The following is a 22,073-nucleotide window of genomic DNA, read 5'->3' as shown; positions in this document are numbered from 1 at the left end:
GAACTGTAGATTTCAAATTTGTATTCATTGTTCAACACAATCACCACCTTTTCAGTCCATTGGTCCCAAAGTGTTGATTTCATGGTCCAATCAAGCCTTTTTGTCTTATTCTGAGGTATTACAAATGGTTTTCTTGCTGCAACTTGACCTGTCAACCTGCAGCTCCAACTTTAACTTCACAGTTAAAACAGACTTGCCTTCTATGACCACTCTTAAGCTGTGCTCGAAGCTGAGGGCCTGTGAGCTGCATATTCACACATGCTGTCGATGCTCAGAGACTTGTCAAGTGACATTGTTGTGGCTGAGTTTCCAACAGTTTTGAGTGCATTGTCACTGTGAAGGAAACTGGACTCTCAGACACCTTGACTTTCACTTTCCGGTAGGGCTGGGCGATAAATTGATTTAATTGATTAATTCGAATTTTCCATTTATAAAGATTTTATTTTTGCCCAGCCCTACTTTCAGGTAACCTTACATTTTTTTAAACCTCTGGCAGTTTAGCACTTACATTTGTACCCTTTCAAGCCTCTCATTGGACTTGAGCTGCTTGAATTTGAAATCAAAACACTGAAAATTTTAGTGTGCTCTAAAACTTTTGATTTTAGTGCGAAAATGTTTTTAAGAAAATCTAAATTTCCAAGTGACGTGAAGTATTCTCAGCACTGCCTGTATTCTGGCACTCAGTAACTGAGTGACTCATGGTATTGTGCGCACATCTTTCAACTGTAGACATTCAGATTGAAAAAAAAAATGAATTCATTATGGAGGGAAACATGAGCTCTAGCTCCTAAGCCATAGCAGTATGCCATGATAGTTAAACTAGTCACAAGGCYTGTTACCTTTTGAAGTTGCTTTAAATTTGGATAAAAATGCAGGGTAAGGAAGGAAAATGTCCAACYCAAGCAGACATTTCTTTCATTTTTGACACCCCCAGTGCTGTTAGTTTTTTGGCAGTGGTGGTAAACCATTAGGTAATGGTTGTCTGTTGTGAATGATTGTTCTCAGGTTTTGGAGAGGAGGAGAAGGGACAAAAGGAACTGTTTAAGAGAAAAGGCAGGAATGTGGCTAAATTGTTGCTGAATCATTCAGAGAAGTCTACTAAGGCCAAGAGAGACAAAAAAGACTTGGTGTTCCCGTCAGTCTACCATTKCAGAGAGAGAGATGCCAGTGGAGGCAGCAACTGACAGTCCTGAAAACCGCTGTCCAGTGCGGCGAAGTGGCAGACAGCCCAAACGAACTGACAAACTAGAGGAATTCCTCTTGACTGCAAAACGAGGGTCAAGAAAGAGTGCTCCCCCCAGCCTGGAAAGTGGAGATCCTCCTTCCCAAACCCCAACCGATGCAGAGACTGCCTCTGAAGCCAGTTTCGATGGCAGCGCTGACTCCAAGATTGTAGACGACAAAGTGGAGTCTCCAGAACGCAGGACAAGAAGTAGCACGAGGAGGCAAGCTCAAATGAAAACCCAAGAAAGACGACAGACAAGGAGTTCCTGCAGAGCAATGGTRAAAGATGAGGAGAGCTCTGAGAATGAAGAGGACAGTAAAGACACTGACCAAAAAGATTCATTAGAGGACGGCAGTMAGAAGAACACAGATAAAAATGATGATCTCAAACTGGAAAAAGCAGATGGCATTAATGCAACACAAGCTCAGTCTGAGCAGGACCCAGGTAAGAAAGTAGTTCCTGAGAAGAGTCAGTCTGGAGCTAAAAATGACAAAGAAAAAATGGAGGAGGAGACCGACGAAGACAGCGTTGACCCGTCTCTACCAGTGCCAGGAAATCGTAGGCCAGTACGAACTTACATCAATAAAATGAGGGCGGCTAAAAAGAACACTACACCTGCAGCACCTTCTCCTGCTAACAAGAACACAACAGTTGCCAAGAAGGAAACAAAGCCCAATGTCACTAAAGCTGCTGGCAAGACGAACAAGCCTGAAACAGAAGAAGAGGACGATGACGACTCTTATACATCCTCATCCTCCTCTTCATCAAACGAGTCTGACGGTGGAGGCTACGACCCCAATGCTCTGTACTGCATCTGTCGTCAGAAACACAACAAACGGTATGTTCTATTCTTTACTGTATGATTAAAGGTTTATCGTTAACTCAGCTGGTTAATTAACAACATGCAGTTCTAGTTAGTTTTCTGTTCAGGTTAAACACAGCAAACTTGAGCTTTTTCTTGTGTGGGATGTCAGTTGCTTTGTGAAGGTATGAGAAAAGTTTGTTCTTTGATGTCCTGGTTTTAACATGCCCACCAGGTTTATGATCTGCTGCGACCGTTGTGAGGAGTGGTTTCACGGGGACTGTGTGGGCATCACTGAAGCTCGCGGGCGCTTGATGGAAAGAAACGGGGAAGATTATGTTTGTCCCAACTGTACGGCCAAGAAAAGCCAGGTGGTCCGGCCTGCTACATCTATTCTTTCTGCAAGTGCAGATGTTTCAAAGCCCAAAGCTGCTGCCGCTCCAGTTAAAACTTCTTCTGTGAGCCCGTCTACAACTGCTGAGAGAGTTGCCACTAGTGAAGCAAATTCATCTGCTGTTCAGGCTGCAGCACTACCTCTGTCCTCTACAGTGAGTGGGACGGAAGAGAAGGGGGTAGAGGATGCCGGCATCAAAGGCAGGATAGAAAAAGCTACAAATCCAACTGGGAAGAAGAAGATTAAGATCTTTCAGCCGGTAGGTCCTTCGACAGAGTCAGMTGTCTAGTTGTTTATTTGCTGCTTGTTTTAAACTGTCCGGTCAACCGGTTCTCTACACGTTACTAAAATTAATTTTATATGTTTGACATCGTTAAGGATCATCATTTTTTTGAATGGCATTTATGTATTAAATTGTAATGTAGTGTAAGACGTCTTTGCAGAATGACATTATGTGGCATTATTTAATTTTCTTGTACGCTGACCTGAAGCAGACTGTTCAGCAGCCAGTTCAACCCAAAGCAGACCAGAAGACTGYGCCCGCTGTGGAGACAAAGGCACCGTCATCGGAGCAGAAAGCCCCAGCAGAAACTGTGCAAAAGGTTGCTACGACTGTGGAGGTGAAAACAACGCCAACCATGGAAGTGTCAGAGGATAAGTCCAAGCAGAAGGCTGAAGACGACTCTTCCCTTCCCAATTGCATCGGGCCCGGCTGCGAAAATAACGCCCAGCCTGACTCTGTGTACTGCGGAAATGACTGCATCCTGAGACATGCTGCTGCTGCCATGAAGTCCATCACTGACGTCAAAGAGCCCAAACTGAAGGAAAAGGCCAAGCCTCAGACAGACAAGTCTGCTTCAAAGGTAACCTGGACTGCCAGAAACGATTTCCTAAAAGCAATAATTTACATCTTAACTGGTGGGTTCAAATCAGTGCCTATAAAAAGTATTCATCCTTGTGGATGTTTTACCCTTTTGTTGTTATAAATCTATCATGGTCAATATAAATTCTCTGACAAATTTTTTTTTTCAGTGACTAAGTAGTTTAACAAAAAAAGTAATGTAAAATAAATTATTGCATAAAGATTCACTCCCTTTAATGTCACTGTAATTAAACAGAGGTCCAGCCACTAGTGATGGCAAAATCCAGTGTTTCAGTGCGTACCAAAACGTTCCACACGCTGTTCCGAGCGAAGCGTGTCAAATGTCTCATTCCACGTTCCAAAACAGTGATCTTTTCTTGTTTACACAGAATGAAAATATGAACACACTTTACACGTGAATGGTAATTTCTTGTGCTCTAGCCTGACTGGCAGCTGTTTCACCTCACAACATTAAATATATGTAAAGCTCTACTAAACTACAGTGTAATGTGAAGTCTGGCCTCATTTACCAGAGTTTCTCTTTCTGAACGTGGTTTTGGACTGTAGGATAGTGATATGAAAAGGGGAAGAAATCATTTAACACAAAACATTATTTTTATTAAGTGTAATATTTTAAAGCAACACATGCTGGTAAAATAATCACCAAACTGGGATTGCTCGTTTCAATGTCGTTCAATAATGATATCCTTGTTTATGTTGTTTTTTTTCTTATTTGCTATGCTTAGATTTAAGTTTATTTTTATTTTAATTATGTGATGCCAAACATAGCTCAGTGAACTCTGTTTTTTGCTTTGTGTGYGCGCTAAACTTATTGGCTTTAAATTGAAATGGCCACTAGATGTCGCTGTGGTGAGATGCTTCAAACGTTCCACAGGATCAAATCTTTTTGTGGAACAGTTGATCCAAATTATTTAATCGCTGGCACATTCCTTTTCTGCCATCACTGTCAGCCACTTGGTGCTAATATTCTCACAATTAGTGAATTCAAAACCTCCTGAGGTTAGTGTGTGTGTTTCTCAAGTAGATCTGCACAATATCATGTTTATTGCCATCACGATAAGAGCTTATGCTATAGGCATATCACAGAAAAACTGCATAAATTGCAATAAATGGTTGCCTTAAATATTTGCATTTATGCACATTGTCAGAATCATTCTGATAAAATGGACTCAAGATACCACATCCAATAATAACTATTTAGTGAGTGGAGACAATGTTGGACAACTGCAATGAGGGAATTTGAAAGAAAACCTGATAGTAAGTGTTGTGGCGTTTTTCATTATTTAGAGCACCAGAAAATGTTTTATGCGGACAGTGTTTTGAAGTCATTAGGAGACTGTATTGCATTCAGTTTGTTGTTTCACTGCTAATACAGCTGCTGCTTCTAATTGTACTTTTTAAAAAATAAAACTGTCATGTTGAAATGGAAATGATGTAATGGTTTTTGTTTTTCTGCTCTAATGCTAGAGCAGAAAGACATCAACTATACACACATTTGTTTATCACAAGTCATATCGTCGTCGCAGTATTAAGCACCGTTGTCGCACATTGCTGGTTTTCCTCATAGTGTGCAGTAGGGCTGCAACAACGAATAAAAAAAATTGATTATTAAAAGCGTTGGCAACGAATTTCATTTATCGATTCGTTGTGTCGCGCGATTCCCTCGCCATGTCGCAGAACCGTYTACATCACCCGCAGAGCGTTGTCAATGCTGGCTGACCTAAATACAGTTTGGGAAGAAAAAAACTTACCTGTAAAGATCCGCCCTCTCTGAGACTCTTGAGTCAAAAGCAGATATTTCGAACTTTAAACCAGTTTTCAAATTGTGTTGTTAGGCAAAGTAGAACTGAAGTTATGATAGAAAGTATATGATACATTTAATTTTTTTAAAAGATGTTCTGACTTGAATAGGGCTGCAACAACAAATCAATAAAAATCGATTATTAAAAGCGTTGGCAACGAATTTCATTATCGATTCGTTGTGTCGCGCGATTCCCTCGCCATGTCGCAGAGCCGTTTACATCACCCACAGAGCGTCGTCAATGCTGGCTGACCTAAATAAAGTTTGGGAAGAAATAAAACTACTTGTAAAGATCCGCCCTCTGACTCTCGAGTGAAAAGTAGAGACGTCAAACTTTAAACCAGTTTTTAAATTGTGTTGTTAGGCCAAGTAGAGCCGAAGATAGAAAAAAGTATATGCCACAATTAATTTTTTTAAAAGACGTCTGATTTGATGTGTGCCGCGTCGTGAGGAGGAAACACATCCCGTGGTGAAAAAAAGTACCTCAGTYRACCTCAGTCCACCATTTCTTTCCTCCTCTCGGACCAGAATTATAAAACCCTCGTCTTTTTTTCTGACTTAGGCTCAAAGTTATTTGATAAACAGCAAAAAGGTTCAGGACGAGAGGAGGGGTGGGGGGTGGACGCAGCAGAACTCCTGGTCTGACTCAGTAGGGGAGGGGAGGAGGGATGGGGGGCTGCTTCAGAACCGGATCATTCAGTCTGACTGAACCAGAAGGAAGCAAAACGTAAATAATTAAAGAAAAATCATCAATTCTAAATGCAAATAAATTCTAATTATATTAAATTAATAGTTTTACATCTAAAAATCATATTTTATTCTTTTAATCTATTTTCCTCATTCAGGAACCTATTAAATTTCTGCTATGTTTCATATATGAGGAATACATGTTTTTTTGTCAGTATTTAATACAGCTGGCAAAATAAATTGTTAAAATATTTATGATGTGCTTCTGTTTTTTAATTCAGCAGATTATAAAAAATACTTCATTTTATAAAAAGACCCTCTTGATTCAAGAGAAAACTCCGGTTTTTAAGAAAATGGCTGCTTATCAATTAATTGTTAGTCAATCTATAAGATAAATCAACCAGATTAATTCGTTAATCAATAACATGCATCCCTAATTTATACAGGAATGAAATTAATTTATATCTACTCCTATTCATGTAATTAAGTGTTTTAATGATTTGGCCAATTAATCGACTAAACGAAAAAATAATCGGCAGATTAATCGATTATTAAAATAATCGTTAGTTGCAGCCCTAGTCTCAAGTGATTGAGGTATAAGAACACCTGTGTCTGTTCACTGGTTAATCAGTATTTTTTTGCAATGAAGACAAAACCTAAGCAACTCAAAAGATTATTAAAAAGTGCAATGCAGATCAGACACAAAATGTTTTCCAAGGTCTTATACATCCCCAGGAGTTCTGATAAATCCATCAAGGAATGGAAAGAAAATGAGATGTGTAAATGTACCAAGAGCAGGCTGTACTCACTAAGTGAGTGGGAGAGAGGAACCTGTGAGTTACAAGCTTGGCGAGATGGGAGAGACTGTTATTTACTAGTCTAAGCTTTATTGGAGTGTAGTAAAGGGAAAGTTACTTGAAGGAAACTTGGATTAAACAGCAGGTGGAAGACCATGGTCAGGTGGTATGAAGCTCTGTGCTCTGTGTTCTCGTGAAAATAAATAGGAAGTTTTTGGCCGTCTCATAAAATGCCATGTTTGGTGAAAAGCCTAATACTGCACATCACCACAAACATAATTCCCATGTTTAAGCATGGTGATGGCAGCATAGTGTTATGATGCTTCTCGCAGCCAACACTAGGCGGGGCTTGTGAAAAAAGGTAAAGTAAGCACAGAAAAATATATTAAAAATCCTGTAGGACTGTCTACTGTCTAAAAATGAACTACAACTTGAAAGTATTTTTTTTTCTTCGTAGCAGGACAATGACCCAAAGCGTTCAGCAAAAACCACATAGAAACCRTTTAAAGATAACAAGGTGTATGTTTTGGAGTCAAAGCTCAGACATAAATTCAATATAAATTTGTGGTTTATCTTGTATTAATCTGACAGCTTGAGCTATTTTTATCAACAAAAAGGGAATAACAGTCCAGTGTTTAGATTTGAAAGACAAATTTAGACTTAGTGCTTTGATTGTAGCCAAACTACTAAATGTTGTGAGGGGGTGAATATTTAGGCGRTCACATTTTGCATTCCACATTGTTAATTGGTATTTGTAGAAATTTGTTATAATTTTACAAAAATACCCATTTCTAAAGACCATGATTGATTTATAACGRCAATAAAATCAAACCACCAGGAAGGTGGATACTTTTTATTGGAACTGTAAAAGGCTGGATTTATAATTTTAATAAGTTTTTAATAGCAACAGAAGACCTTCTCAGAAAATATGTTCACCTTCAGAATTCTTGTCCAGTCTTGCAGWATGGAAATGTTTGGAAATTGGTTTGTCTTTTCCAGGTTTTAATAATTATTGGAAAACATTTGCGATGCTTTTTGCATACAGGTTGCTCAAACGGGGTATTTTTCATATTTTATAAAAAAAAAATGCCATGAAATGTTCATGTAATTTTTTATTTATTTAAACTATAAAGGTTAGAAACTTGGAAATTTAAACATGCAACACAATGAATTATTGTGGGAAGCCTTTTCTTTACTGTTAAAAATGAAATATAAAAATGCAATGCCTTGATCTTTTTTTCAGTTTTCCATGCTAAGGTAAAAGGGAATTTGTCAAACTCAGATCAGAAATGTTTAGGCAAAAAATGTTGTGAAATTTCTCAAAAATTGACAATTATTAAATAGATGCATCTATTTCAGTACTAAGCCATTTATTCTCATATTATGGTAAGGCTAATGAAAAAAAAATTTTAACTGAAAAGATTATTTTCCACTCAATGGTTGTAAATAAACACTCRGATCATAAAACTACTAATTACATTCAATTTACAGATGCTCAAATATATGTTTACATGTAAGCTTTGAGAAGTAGCAGTATTTATTATAGATGCCRTTTTTTCATAAAAGATGAATTCACTGTTTGACATTTTTAGGGCCCTCTATGAGTACACAGTATTTTATCCTCATTGTGTTGAAACWCTAAATGCACTGTATATAAATCAAAACAATATCCATTTTTCTTGTTTGTTCACACTTCCTAACTTTAAAGTTATTTTTAAAGGTTTTATAGACTTTACATACATCCTGACAGACTGGTTTAAGCAGATTTTTGTATGGCAAATAAAATCCTGGGATTCACACACCCCTCAGGCGAGGGTGATCCCTTGAAGGGTAAACAAACRGATAACGATTAGCTTGCTGCTGCTATCTGCACAGCTATCGGCTCTTCTGACACTATTTCCTGTGTCCCGCCCTCTCTTTTTCATTGGCTGTTTGTGACACGTCTGCAGTTGAGTCAGTAATCWGTTCACCTGCTTGAGTCCAGATTCAGCTTCAGAAATTCCAACCTGTCTGATTGACTTACAGTAAGGTCAGGCTGGGTTCACTCACACAAGCAAATTTCATGTTTATTCCACACAAGTTCCACCTAGCTGTGCAAAATGTTCCCTGTGCTGCATACTGATGAATGGGATTCGTGAGTAAAATCTGGCAAAACTCAGTTTTCACCTGTTTATTTTATGGTTAGTAGGTTGATGAATTTCCTCTACCCAGTACAGGAAGTTGTAGCTGAAACAAGCTGTATATATTAAGAATGCAAAAAAAAAAAAAAAGTTCCAAACTGAATTATCTTTGTTTTGCAGTTCTGTACAATACATAACCAGCCTTAAGCTATAGAAATTAATTGTATCTTTACCTAAATTTTATGTTAATTAGCCCAACAAAAGAGATGACTAGTCCTTGTAGCATTTGCTGCTTTTTATTCTACCATTTTTCTTGGCAAAATCAAATGTAATTCAGCTTTGCCCCAAAAAACAAAATACTTTAGTTACGCCAACTTCATCAGTTGGCRTAACTTATTTTATTGTATTAATCAAACATAGACTTATATACGAACATATCTGAAGAGATAGCTTGTTTCTGAGCAACGGGGACTCTATTTTAAGCTGGTGATATTTAAAAGAATCTTGTATGTAATATTTCATAATGTCTGCTTAGTTGACCAAATAGTAGTTCTGAAAGTTAGCTCATACCTGACACGTCTTGTTTTTAACATGAACCGTACTTGGAAAAATGCCTGAAAGTGTGTCTTTTGTTCTTATCTGCCCAGAAGAGTGTTGCTGGTGGGAAGAAGGCACAAAAGACGGAGGACGCCTCAGACAGCGAGGAAGACCTCGGCCATGAAACGGATGAGGACGACGAAGATGAGCATGCTGAGGAACACCCGCCCCCTCCGTCTACAGCTTCCTGGTCCAGCGATCATAATTACATTGCAGTAATGCCAGAAAAGACTACAGCCGTGTCACCAACAGTGTTAAACAAAAAGTGTATGTATCTCCTTGAAGGTCTTGCGCAGCTGTTGAAACAATGTTTTTTTCATTTTATGTGGTTCCTGTTATGCTACTCTCATAGAAATAATCCATGTGATCTTTGCACTAAAAGTATGATTTTAATAATGTAAAAACCTTTTTAACTAAATGACTTGCTGGCAGCTGTAAAACAGGTAAGTCTCTGTTGTGGCTTTTGGAGAATACTTTCTGAAAATTTATTCTGAACTGTGCAGTCCACAGATTATAAACTTCACTTTATTCCTCTGATGGTTCTGGAAGAGTTTGCAAAAGCAAGATGCATTAACTCTGAGGTCCTCCTGGTTGTTTCTATTTGAAATTTAAAACTGTTTCTGGTGTAAATCTAAGTGCTTTTTAAAATGTGAAGWATCAGTGGGTGGTTCTGAAAGACAATGTAGCATTTCAGGATAAGAACACTACAGTCCTGCCTTATAAAAGCATCACATTTACACAGTACTGATGAGGTTTCAGGCTGAATTTGGAAACTTATTATACTAAACTTAACTTKTACTAAGTCTTCATTAGGAAGACAGTAAAACTAAAAGGGTGATTTGTATTAAGTGGTTTAATGCAATAGATTTAATGAATGAAATGGGTTTATGAATTGGTGGTTTTTTTTTTTTTTTTTTTTTTTTTTTTTTTTTTTTTTTTGCTTTCCAATGTTCTACCTCATTTGCCTCCACAAGTCCATCACTTCCTGGGCTTGTTACCTCAGGTCTTCCCTCAAACATCTTTACTTCCCACAGGTAAGGTGTCCTGGTAGTTTTCTAAAGTTAATAGATTGAACTTGGCTCATGTTGAGCTGATAATTGTTTGCCCTTACTTTTTTATATTMTATGCTGTTATCTGAGTTTTTGATTCACGTTGAATATGACACATYACTAAGAAAGTGACTTTAAAATAAAAGGTGAAAAACAGATTTTTGGATGAGTCGATTGATTGATTATGTGAAAGATGTTGGCATGCTGTTGGATATCCTGAGCTGAAAACCAACATTTACAGCTATTTACTCWACACCTGATGGATATCCTTATGAGGCTGGGGCTGCTGTAGAAGAAAAAGCCACTTCTGTGAAGAGGAGACCCAGGAGAGAAGATGTGAAGTCCAGAAAACTCCAGCAGGAGATGGAAGACCAACGAGCACACGGACAAAGAGGATAGGGGGACAAACCTTGGTTCTTTCAATACAGTTTTGCTGTTGAAGATTAGATGGGTAATTGAGAACAATTATGAAAATTGGATCGCTGAATTTCATCTCAACTCAGTCTCATACAAAATGCCGACAAAAGATTTCGGAGGATAGCAGCTGTTGCAGCAGATGATGTTTAAAAGTATCCYGACAGCTCAGGAGATCAGCAGCTTTAATGATTGTTGTGTTAACAAGCAGCAAAGTATAATTTTATCAGTTTGCATGATTTGCTCCATGTTTTGGATACGTTTTGTGTCGTGATGAAAAGTAAACGCTGATAACAGTTGGCCATTTTGACTTTAATTTTTAAGTTTGTGGATTCTGTGTGTGAMGAGTTTAAGTACCACCTGGTGTGGCTGACAAAAGATGTTGGTCAAACAGTTCTTGTAATCCTATAGAGCTGATTGAAAAATATTTTTAGTGTGATTGATGACAAAGAAGATAAAATGATCTGTGGGTTCTTGCACAATTAAAAAAAACAATGAATGTGGCATTGACCAGGTTGATGGTGGTGAAAATTTGATTTTAACTTTAAGTTGTTTTGCTTGATCTGATCACATTTCAGCTAAACTATTATTAGTTTTTTTTAGTCACAAATGTTAAATTCCATATAAATCCAATTGATTAGCTTTCACCCCAGCTGCAGTTGGTTAACCAGTATGGTGAAGTGATTGAAACATGTAGAGTTGCATATGTTCATTTAAACTTTTATTCACCAGTTGTTAGCAGCTAGGATGTTAGCACTTCTATCAGTTCTGTTTATCTGGATTTAAAATTTAAAAATGGCTAACATTAGCAGGAAATTGGAGCAATTTTAAAAGATTGTTGTCACAGCATATATTAGTTTTTAAAAATCTTGCATTAACTGCACAATATATGCTGCCATTGCTATAAAATAAATGGGTGTTCAATTTATTTGTGTTTTGTTTTTAATGTTTTCAGAATTAATTTACTCAACTTGACACTGTGACACTGGGAGTTCTATCTTTTGTGTTTTTAATGTTTTTTTTTTTTTCTGGACTAGCTGGAAAAGGGTAAATAAGTCCATATGCAATTTATCTGCTGAATAAAGTAACTGTCCCATAACTAAGCTTTGCAGATGTTGGAATGATATGCCATTATTTGTAAAATATTGGGTTTTTGTTCTTGATTTCCAGCTCCTCCCAAAGAAGAGAAGCAGAATGAGAAGGAGCAAATTCCATCTTCGGAGAGGTCCACAGCATCTGAAACACCAAGCAAACGACACAAGAAGTCCCTTCCAACTAAAGCTGAGAAGGTGTCTTCTAGGACCAAGAAGTCTTCTCCAGCTGCTAGCTCAAAGACGACAAAGAAACCTGCCACAAACCCAACTAAAACTGCAGCAAAGTCCAAGAAACCAGGCTCTACACCTGCCCCAGCCCCATCCCCCTTCCCTCCTGGTCCAGTTCACATCACGGGGGCACTCAGGGTCACCAAGTGCAACTTCACCATTCCCAAGAAGCAGCCTCAACAAAAGGAAGCAGAGACCAAGTCAAACTCCTCAAGAGTCCCATCATCTCCAGTGTCTTCAGCTCCATCCAGTCATTCCTCATCTTCCAGACCAGCGCATCCACCAACATCAGCACCACCTGCTTCTCCAATGAGGCCCCCACCCAACCACCAAATGAGAAAGAACATCTGCCGCTCACTGACAGACATCCTGTTCAAGAGGTAACTCTCTTTCTCTGCTCAGCTCTGTGCCAACCTCTCAGTTTATTTATTTGATTTACAGCACTGACCATTAGCAGGTTTAAACAAATATCTCTGTTTCCCTCGACCAGGGTGAGCGACAGTGACGATCTGAAAATGACAGAGAATGAAGTGGGACAACTTGCATTTGCTATTGAGAAGGAGATGTTTAACCTCTGCCTGAGCACCGACAGCAAGTACAAGAACAAATACAGAACCCTCATGTTCAACCTGAAAGATCCTAAAAACAAAGTGAGCAGCTTTTCCATTTTTCTAGAAAAGAGATGGATTCCGTCAAAGCAAAGCTTCCCGTTTGAAAAGTTTGGGTTTTGTACGTTGGATTTCTGTCATTTTGGGATGTTTGTTGCAGGGCTTGTTCTACAGGGTGATCGGTGGAGAGGTAACTCCCTTCAGACTGGTGCGACTGAGCGCTGAAGAGCTGCTGTCTAGAGAGATATCTGAGTGGAGAAAGTCTGATACTACTGGGGTAAAAGTGAATTATTTTTGTCCAGACATCTGCTGTACCTCAACCTGAACTTAAGTTTTTATGACCAATTAAAAGGGGTATGGGTGTTTGTTTGAAGCATTAAATTACACTTGTGATATGATTTTTGTCTGCAGGGTCATTCTGCCAGTGCAAGGTCCCATTCCGGGCAGTCCAAGCTTAGAAACAGGCATGGCTCTCACAGCCTTGATATGGAGGATGCTCCACCATCGTCTGATCCAGATGTATGTATTTTTACTGCCACTTCGTCTTCTCGCTTGGGTTCAGCTTCAGTAAGTGTGAATGAACTTCTCTTTTTTCTTATCTTATTTTCATTTTTGCATGGCGCTTGGGCTCAGACAGACAGAGCTAAGAAAGTAGATAAGGCTTGATAAGTACTGCAACTTCGCCTACTGTCCTTTCCTGCACAAATTCTATCTTTTATCTCCATCTTGCTGGTGAAAGTGCAGTGGTGTGTATGTAACTGATCTGGGTATTAATGGGGTGCACATACAAATCTACCTCAATTTTCTTAATTTTGGGAGATATTAAAGTAAGATTGGAACATTAAAGGTGTATTATGACCTTATAACATCTGACAGTGTCGGTTATTAAAAAAAAGGTTTTGGCCAAAATTTGCAATCAACAGGTCAGACTTTTTAAAGATCGGTGCACCCCTAGATATTATGATTGTTGATTGAGTGGGTGTCATCTATTTCACTCCATCAAAAGTTTGATCCATCTTTTCTGTGTGGTCAGGACCAAGATGAGTCTGGTTCCACCCCCTCGGCTTCTGTTCAGTCATCTGCAGTTGAAGGAAGCAGTGGCAGCGGTRTGGTGGATGTTTTCAGCAGCATGCTCAAAGACACCACCTCTCAGCACAAGACCCATTTGTTTGACCTGAACTGTAAAATATGTACAGGTAATTAAAAAAATACTACTTGAAAATTGCTTTTTAAATTGTGTTTTATTTATAGCATTGTATTTATGCTTAAAATCTTGCTTTTTAGGACAAAAACCAGAAGATGAGCCTGCAGCTAAAAAAGCCAGACTAACCAAGAAGCCTGACACAAAGCCACCCAGGCTGGAGTCTGCTTCATCCAGGCCAGGGGATGTGTCTCCTGTCAGTCAAACACAGGCCACCACGGCCTACCCTCACCAAGATGCTGTGATGTACCAGCACTTGTTCCCTCCGTCCTGTCAGGCCAACATGGAGCCCTCTGTTCCTGAATCTCAACCCCAGCCTTATCAAGAGGACCCCAGCATCATGGCCCCTCCAGCTCAGACCCCTGTGCTTATCGCCCCGGCTGTTTCCTCTGTAAGCATCACTCGGAGAGACCCTCGCATGGCCAGGCACACCCCTGGGGTGAATATTGTCCAGACAGCCCCAGAGAAACCAAACATCAGCCCAGCGGAGCCAGTGTTGCCAGCTTCTCTTCCTGCTCCAGTGGATGTTGGCGCTAAGGTGCCACTGCCAATGCCCCCCGCTGCACCATCACCAGTGGCTGTGGCAAAATCTGCAACAAAAAGGTTTTTCCTCATTTTAACAAATACTGTCTCTGCAACAATATTTTTGATATAAGCGCGTTAACAAAATGCATGTTAAGCTCAAAACTGTTGTCTTAAAAGGGATGGGAAAGGTTTTGTATATAAAAAGTGTGACCTAGTTTTTAAATTTAATTCATAGTGTTTTGTGAAGACATTTTAAACTCGTCTAAAAGAAACCTCATTTTGTTTTTACAGTACACCTGAGCCTCTTCTTGAAGGGGAAACTGCAATCTTCCTCCATGGTCAGGAGACAATATGGAAAGGATTTGTCAACATGCATACAGTAGCCAAATTTGCAACCAAGGCTTACTTGGTTTCAGGATCCTTTGAACACCTTAAAGAGGTAGTTTACCAAAGTTTTTTTAAAGGGTTTGACAATTACTTTTACAGTTTTTGGGTTTGTAAATAGCATTAGTTGACATTTAACAACCTGTTTATTTTGTGACTATTGTGCAGGATTTGCCTGACACCATTCATGTGGGAGGTCGGATATCTCCAAGCACTGTATGGGACTATGTTGGGAAGCTAAAAACGTCCCTTTCCAAGGTTTGTAAACGCACCGCCTGACTTGTACAAAAACTATTTATCACTTGAAATACTTTGTAGTGCTTAACATTTTTTCCCTTCCCTATTATTTACAGGAGCTTTGTCTGATCCGTTTCCACCCAGCCACAGAGGAAGAAGAGGTGGCGTATGTCTCTCTCTTTTCTTACTTCAGCAGCAGAAAGAGATTTGGCGTGGTGGCCAACAACAACCGGCGCATCAAAGACCTTTATCTCATCCCCCTTAGCTCAAAGGATCCCTTACCTTCAAAACTGTTACCATTTGATGGACCAGGTAAGCGTTCATGAAGTGTAATTTGTTTTTAAATCATTCCAAGTCATATTGTTTTTTTATGTCACTTTACATGTAAGAACTTAATATGCAGCATTAAGATCAAAAGAATAAAACTGAAGTAGGAGAATAAAAGTGAAATTTATAGTTAATCTAAATCTAAAAATCCTTCTATTACTAAGTTTCTTAAAAAACATCTATTAATAACAGTAAAGAGAGCAGTGCAGGAAGTAGAGCAATAGATGGCAGAATTGTAAACATTTTACATATCAACATGCAGAGAACGTAAGTATGTAATCTTCAGTTTATGAATAAACGTTACAGAATGTACAGATTGTTTATAAATGGTGTGTTAATTGACAGTAGGTCTTTCCCAGTTTAATAGGCAGGATGAACAGATGGATAATGTAAAGAGTCAAAGGAGACCATGCATGGTTTTTACTGTAGGGGGCGCTCTCATTTCTTACTGAGTCTCCCATCCTGCTTGTGACTGTTTTCTTCATATGACACCTTTCAAATACAGAAGTTTGCATTGTAGGTAGCTGCCTTTGCAGGCCAGTTTCATGTTGTTGTTAAGACTTAATACAATAATATCAATTGGTAATTTGATGATATGTTAAATAAATTTCTATAATGTAAACAGAGTCTTTTTGTGCTTACATTTACAGTTAGGTCTATATCTGTTTGGAAACTGAAACTTTTTTATCTGTTTCCTGAAATATATTCAAGTTATAATTATATATAGGTTGAACATTGACTTAAAGTCTTTCAGCTTTGCCTTGAGAGTATCCACATTAAAATTGAATGAAGGGTTTAGAAGTTCAACTCCTTAACATGTGCCACCCTGTTTTTAAAGGGACCAAAAGTAATTGGACATCTGACTCAAAGGGTAGTTCTTGGACAGGCATGGGCAATTCCTTAAATGTGTCATTCTCAATTAAGCAGATAAAAGGCCTGGAGTTGATTTGAGGCGTGGTGCTTGCATTTGGAAGATTTTACTATGAAGTAAACATGCGGTCAAAGGAGCTCTCCATGCAGGTGAAACAAGCCATCCTTAAGCTGCAAAAACAGAAAAAAAACCCATATGGAAAATTTCTACAATAATAGGAGTGACAAAATCTACAGTTTGGTACATCCTGAGAAAAAGCAAGCAAGCAAGACAGACAGATAGAAAGAAAAAGCAAGCACTGGTGAGCTCATCAATGCAAAAAATAATTTCCCTGATGAAGAGAAACTCCTTCACAACAGTCAACCTAGTGTTTTTTTTTTGTATAAAATTTTTATTTTTGAATGAAGAAATGAATTAAACTAAACAACACTCTCCAGGAGGTAGGCATATCAATATCCAAATCTACCATAAAGAGAAAACTGCATGAAAGTAAATACAGAGGGTTCACTGCATGCTGCAAGACACTCATAATCCTCAAGAATAAAAAGTTCAGTGGTTGCATCTAAGACCACACCTAAAAAATCTGTTTCAACATTAAAAACCTAATGAGGACTGTCAGCAAGTTTACATCTGAATTACCGGTAATGCATTGGCGTGGACATTTAGCATCTCAATTTTTGCATTATTGTTTAAAGAAATTGTGTTGAATATTTCTTACATTGATTTTTTTACACTGTCAGATATTTTTAAWTGTTTTTGCATTTAGAGAAAAAAAGTTTTGCAACTTCTGTTTTTTTATTTCATTGTTTGTTTTTTATATCACAGGACTCGAACCAGCTCGTCCCAACCTCCTCCTAGGGTTGCTGATTTGTCAGAAGGACAGAAAACGTGCCGGTGTGCTGCTTGAAACGGAGGAGAAACGAGCAAAGATACAAATCAAAGAAGTGGATGAAACTGGTCTTCCAAAGCCACCCTCCACCGTGAAAGTTGACAAGAGCACACGGCAGAGTCTTGAAATCCCCTTCAGCACAACTCCCCCTGGATCACCTCCATCTAGCTCCTCTGAGGCTCCCAGCAGCACTGCAACTGCCTCATCAGTTCTTTCCTTGCTATCATCTGTTAAAGCTGCAGCTTCATTTTCTACTTCTGGCAAGGATTCTCCATCCATGTCCAGCTCTCTTGCTGCCTCTGTAGCAGGCGCCAATCCTCTTCAGACCATTCTCAAACTCTTCAAGAACACAAAACACGATTCAGAGGCCTCAAACTCTCCATCTGATCAATCTGGGGAGCTCCCCACCCCTGCTACATTGTTAGATCCCATTGTGCGGCAGTTTACACAAAATTCTAAGGAGAGCACAGTGGAGGAGGATGATGACCGACCATATGACCCAGAAGAGGAGTATGACCCCAGTAGAGGCTATAATGTAGCCAAGAAGCCTGCTGAGGCTTTGGTCCAACCAGAGGTCTCTAAACAACCTGAGGTGGTAGACAATGAAACTGATGATGTGGCATATGACCCAGAAGATGACTCTATTTTTGATGAGGTTAAAACCGTGGCACCAGTTGAACCCAAACCTGCAACTGAATGTGTACCTAATCCACAAAAGATCCTGGAAAACCTTAAAAGAATTGGAGAACAGGCGTTACAGAAACAGCTGGGACAGCAAATGTCATCCGCAGCCTCTTCAACGCCCCAAAAAACACTTGTAACTCAGCCTGTCGCGTCGCTTTTGGCCAACAGTCAGCTGCTTCAGCTTGGCAAGAAGGTTGAAGAACTGGTCAAGTCATCAGCAGCAGCAGCCCCTCTGATCAACCAGAGGAGAGATCCGAGACAGAGCAGGGATCTTCAACAGTCTACCAGTGAACGGCAACCACTTGATGAGCCTGAGGACAAAGAAGAGTCATCTACTCCTGTGGCTGATCCTGTTCCCCCTGCACAGCCTGTGGCAAAAGAGTCAGAGCAGCCTATTACAGAAGAACTTGTTGATTCTTCACAAGACAAAAAGACTTTGCCACGCAAGGAAGAGGAGATGGAGACTCTGCCTTTCATGCCATCAGATGAGGAGGAGGTGTCGATTCCTTTGTTAGGAGAGGAAGTAGACCCTGATATGGAAGCCAACTACATGGATAACAAAAATCCTACAGCTGAGGAAGAGCAAGAAGATGAGGAAGCAGAGGTGGACAAGTACAGTCTTTGGCCAAATGCAGCTAGCATTTTAAAACCTGCTGAAGACTCAGAGTAYGATGAAAATAGCCAGGATTCTACAAGTTATCACAGAGACTCCAGAGACTYTTTCACAGAGGCTTCTACAATCCCAGTTCTCACTCAGAGCACAACAGCTGATGCTCACTCACGTCACATGTCACATCGCATGGCATCTCCGAGCTTTGATGAGTACAGACCTCCCACTGATCTTCCACCRCCATCCAGGTTCAATGCACCCCATCCCATGCAGGGACAGAACTTGATTATGAGGCCTCCACCTGCAACCATGCTGCCACCCATTCGAGGTCCCCCTCCAATGTCAGCTCCCCCTTCTATGCAGGGTCCCATTCCAATCCACGTTCTGCCCCCGGTGCGTAGTGCTCCACCCTTGCAAGGTGACAGCAGTCAGCATTACGGCCCACCTACGTCCTCGTATCCTCCCTACCAGAACCAGTGGGCAAGCACCCAGCTACCAACACAGCAGCCCCTTCCTGGACCACCACCACCACAGAACATTATGCCACCCAGAGGGCCACCCGTATCATTCCCTCCAGTTGCTCAAAGAGGGCCCCCTCCACAAATGTTTGATCCCTCTATTGTCCCTCAGCACATTAGACAGCAAGCACCCMATCCAGGCCTACCCCCGCCTCTTACATTTGAACATAACTTACCTCCACCAAGACTAACTGGTCCACCTCCTTTTAATTTTCCTGCAAACAGAGCTCCACCTCCTCCTTTCACTGCCCTCCCACCTGCACACTTTGACAACAGACCCCCACCTTCAAACATCTTCCCAGGGCCCCGAGGTCCTCCACCATCCCAGTATGGTGAGCAGCATTATAACAAAGACATCCCCAGTAGCTCCTTTAATCCAAATCTGGAGCAAAATCCAAATGTGCACCGTATTTTAAAAGACAATCAGGGACTTGTGCCAGGTCCTCCTTACCAAGCACCTCCACCTAACCAGTATGAAGACAGAAGAGGCCCCCCTTCTGTTGGGGAGATAAGTGGACAGCATTTTAGGCCTCTTGGCCAATATGGGAGCTCCGGGCCACCATCTTCACCTGCACACAGAGGGTCGTTCGATGAGCTTCGAGGTCCTCCGGTTCAGGAAAACAGATCTCACCTTTCTCAGCGTTCTGAGCGTTTTCGCTTTGATTGGCAATCGGACGAGCCCAGACTCATTCGCCACAACGTGCCACTGCACCCAATCCATGCAGATGAACCCCATGGTCATCCAAGTCGCCATGAAGCCCACAGCCCAGACCTACACAGAGAAGACCACTGGCGCCACCTTTCCCCTGACATAAGGAGGAGGAGCAGCACCACTCGTGAGGACACAGAGCCTCGCGGCGGAGAACGGTTGAGTCGCTTTGATGGAGGACACAGAGAACTCGCTCCTGGCTCCTCACAGTCCTCTGAGGAGCGACAGAGAGAACCTTCTGAGGATCGACGGAGGGAAAGAGAGAAGGAAGGACCTCATGGGGGCAGGTCATCATGGGACAGGGGACAAGGAATGCGCTGGAGCCGAGAGCATGAGTGGGAGAGAGCCAGAGAAAGAGGCCTGGACAGAGAACCAGAACATGACCGGGAAAGTGACCGCAGCAGAGTGAGGGATGCTGAAAAGCACAGGGACACTGAGGGAGAGCGACACAAAGACCAAGACTCTGAAAAAAGGAGAGATAGAGACCGTGCAAGAGAGGGTGACAGAGACCGAGAGAGGGAGCGGGAGGGAGACAGAGACCGGGACAGAGACCGAGAGGGTGGCAGAGACCGAGAGAAGGAGCGGGAGGGAGACAGAGACCGGGACAGAGAGCGAGAGGGAGGCAGAGACCGAGAGCGACAAAGTAACAGAGAGCGAGACAGAGAGAGAGAGCCTGACAGAGACCGTGACAGGGAGAGAGAGGGAGACAAAGACAGAGAGCGACAGAGTAACAGAGAGCGAGACCGGGAAAGAGAGCCTGACAGAGACCGAGAGAAGGAGCGGGAAGGAGACAGAGAGCGAGAGGGAGGGAGAGACCGGGACCGACAGAGTGACCGAGATAGGGAAAGAGAGGGTGACAAAGATCGAGACCGAGAGAGGCAGAGAGACCGAGACAGGGAGAGAGAGAGCGATCGAGACCGGGAGAGGCACCGAGACAGGGAGAGAGAGGGCGACCGAGATCGAGGTAGGGACTCTGACCGCAGGGACTACGACCGTGACAGGACACGAAACCGTGACAGAGAACATGAGCGGGACAGAAAACGAGATGGATCCAGAAGCAGRGATCGGGATCGTGGTAAAGATCGAGGAAGGGACCGGGACCGAGACCAAGATAGGGACAGGGAAAGGGAGAAAGAGAGAGATCGTGACAGAGACAGAGATCGTCGGGAAAGGAGCAGAAGCAGAGAAAAGAAAGAGGAGAAAAGACACAAACATGATTCGTCCAAGGGGAAAGCCAGGAGTACAGACACTGACAAGAGCTCCTCCTAGTTTCTGGTTTCTGGATCTCTGTTTTTAATGTTCTTAAACCTCTACCTGATCACAAATTGGGTATATGTGTATGAACAGTATTTTGTTAAATTTAGCTAACTTTCTTTCCTACTAGGATAAAAAAAAGAAATCAATTGTCTAGATTTTCCTCACTTTAGCATTTTTGTTTATTTCATCACAATTGAAAAAAGTCCACTTAAATTCCTTCTGTACCATAGATGAGTAGGCTACTAAGTCCTGATACATGTATTCTCTTGTTGAAACATTTTTTGTTTTTTAAAATGTAACTGAATACTGCTCCATTTACAACATGTAAATATGAACATATTTGTATAGATACTGATGTTTTTATTACTTTTCTATGTGGAAAAAAATATAAGCCATATATCTGAGGTGGACAATGTGAAGGTTACAGCAACACTGTTGCAACACATRACTGAGTCTGTGCTGAGCAGCTTTGAACTAAGACTTCTATCTACAGTGTACCAACCAGACATACTTTATGAGAATGAATGTCCAGTTTTTGTTTCAGCTAAAACAATTAAACATGTTTATTGAAGTGTGGTRGGTTGTTTTTCTCTTAGGTTTCACAAGTGGCTATAAGAGTCAGCTAACAGTGTGAAAATATCTGTTTATATTTAACAGCTTTTTGCTATTGATACCTGCAATATTCAAGTTAGACAGCATTATGAGCACAATACATGTCACCTTGCGTTATAAGAGAGGTAAAAGAGCAAAAAATRTTTAAAACTAAATTAACAAAAACTTGTCTCAAAACCCATAAACTTTTGAAAATTTTCAAATAAAATATGAAATGCTTTTAAATCTTTCTTTTTCACATGTAAATCATTCAGTTGGTGTGTATAAAAAGTGGAACATCAGTGTTTTGGTTGGAATTCCTCATAACTCCACAAACCCCGCCTTCATCTCTCTTCTGAGGTGTCTCAGATGAACTCGTTTTGAGGCTGTCGCTTTAAATCCAAATGAGATGCTTCACACCCTGCTCCCCTCCAGCTTCCAGACTGGTCCATTCTAGTTTGATAGAGGGGTTTACAACTATATGGTGGCACAGAAAATGTTTTATTTACAAATGAATTAAAATATGTCAACAAAGGAAAACTTGTCCATCCAKCCAGAGTCTGACCCAGGA

At 40.7% G+C, this 22,073-nt stretch overlaps 1 protein-coding gene across 5 annotated transcripts in view; it reads left to right on the top strand.

Annotated features, from left to right (window-relative positions):
• The window catches only part of LOC106524075 (death-inducer obliterator 1), a 26,022-nt gene extending 4,535 nt beyond the window's left edge, over window positions 1-21,487 (top strand). The window contains exons 3-16 of one of the 5 annotated variants that reach the window (XM_014017719.1): window positions 1,006-2,063; window positions 2,263-2,680; window positions 2,913-3,284; window positions 9,360-9,573; window positions 11,940-12,471; window positions 12,582-12,741; window positions 12,860-12,976; window positions 13,111-13,266; window positions 13,733-13,895; window positions 13,984-14,503; window positions 14,717-14,864; window positions 14,978-15,067; window positions 15,163-15,358; window positions 17,070-21,487. In XM_014017719.1, coding sequence (XP_013873173.1) covers window positions 1,162-2,063; window positions 2,263-2,680; window positions 2,913-3,284; window positions 9,360-9,573; window positions 11,940-12,471; window positions 12,582-12,741; window positions 12,860-12,976; window positions 13,111-13,266; window positions 13,733-13,895; window positions 13,984-14,503; window positions 14,717-14,864; window positions 14,978-15,067; window positions 15,163-15,358; window positions 17,070-20,923 — 7,842 coding nt within the window. In that variant the 5' untranslated portion in view covers window positions 1,006-1,161 and the 3' untranslated portion in view covers window positions 20,924-21,487. Of the gene's footprint in view, window positions 1-1,005; window positions 2,064-2,262; window positions 2,681-2,912; window positions 3,285-9,356; window positions 9,574-11,939; window positions 12,472-12,581; window positions 12,742-12,859; window positions 12,977-13,110; window positions 13,267-13,732; window positions 13,896-13,983; window positions 14,504-14,716; window positions 14,865-14,977; window positions 15,068-15,162; window positions 15,359-17,069 lie in introns of all 5 variants that reach the window. The other 4 variants (XM_014017717.1, XM_014017718.1, XM_014017720.1 and 1 more) reach the window with 4 other exon arrangements.
• The last annotated feature ends 586 nt before the right edge of the window (window positions 21,488-22,073 follow it).

This window comes from Austrofundulus limnaeus, unplaced genomic scaffold, assembly GCF_001266775.1.
Source record: "Austrofundulus limnaeus strain Quisiro unplaced genomic scaffold, Austrofundulus_limnaeus-1.0 Scaffold175, whole genome shotgun sequence".
Lineage (NCBI taxonomy): Eukaryota > Metazoa > Chordata > Actinopteri > Cyprinodontiformes > Rivulidae > Austrofundulus > Austrofundulus limnaeus.
The sequence above is the reverse complement of the archived record's forward strand: the minus strand, read 5'-3'. Positions and strand labels throughout refer to the sequence as shown.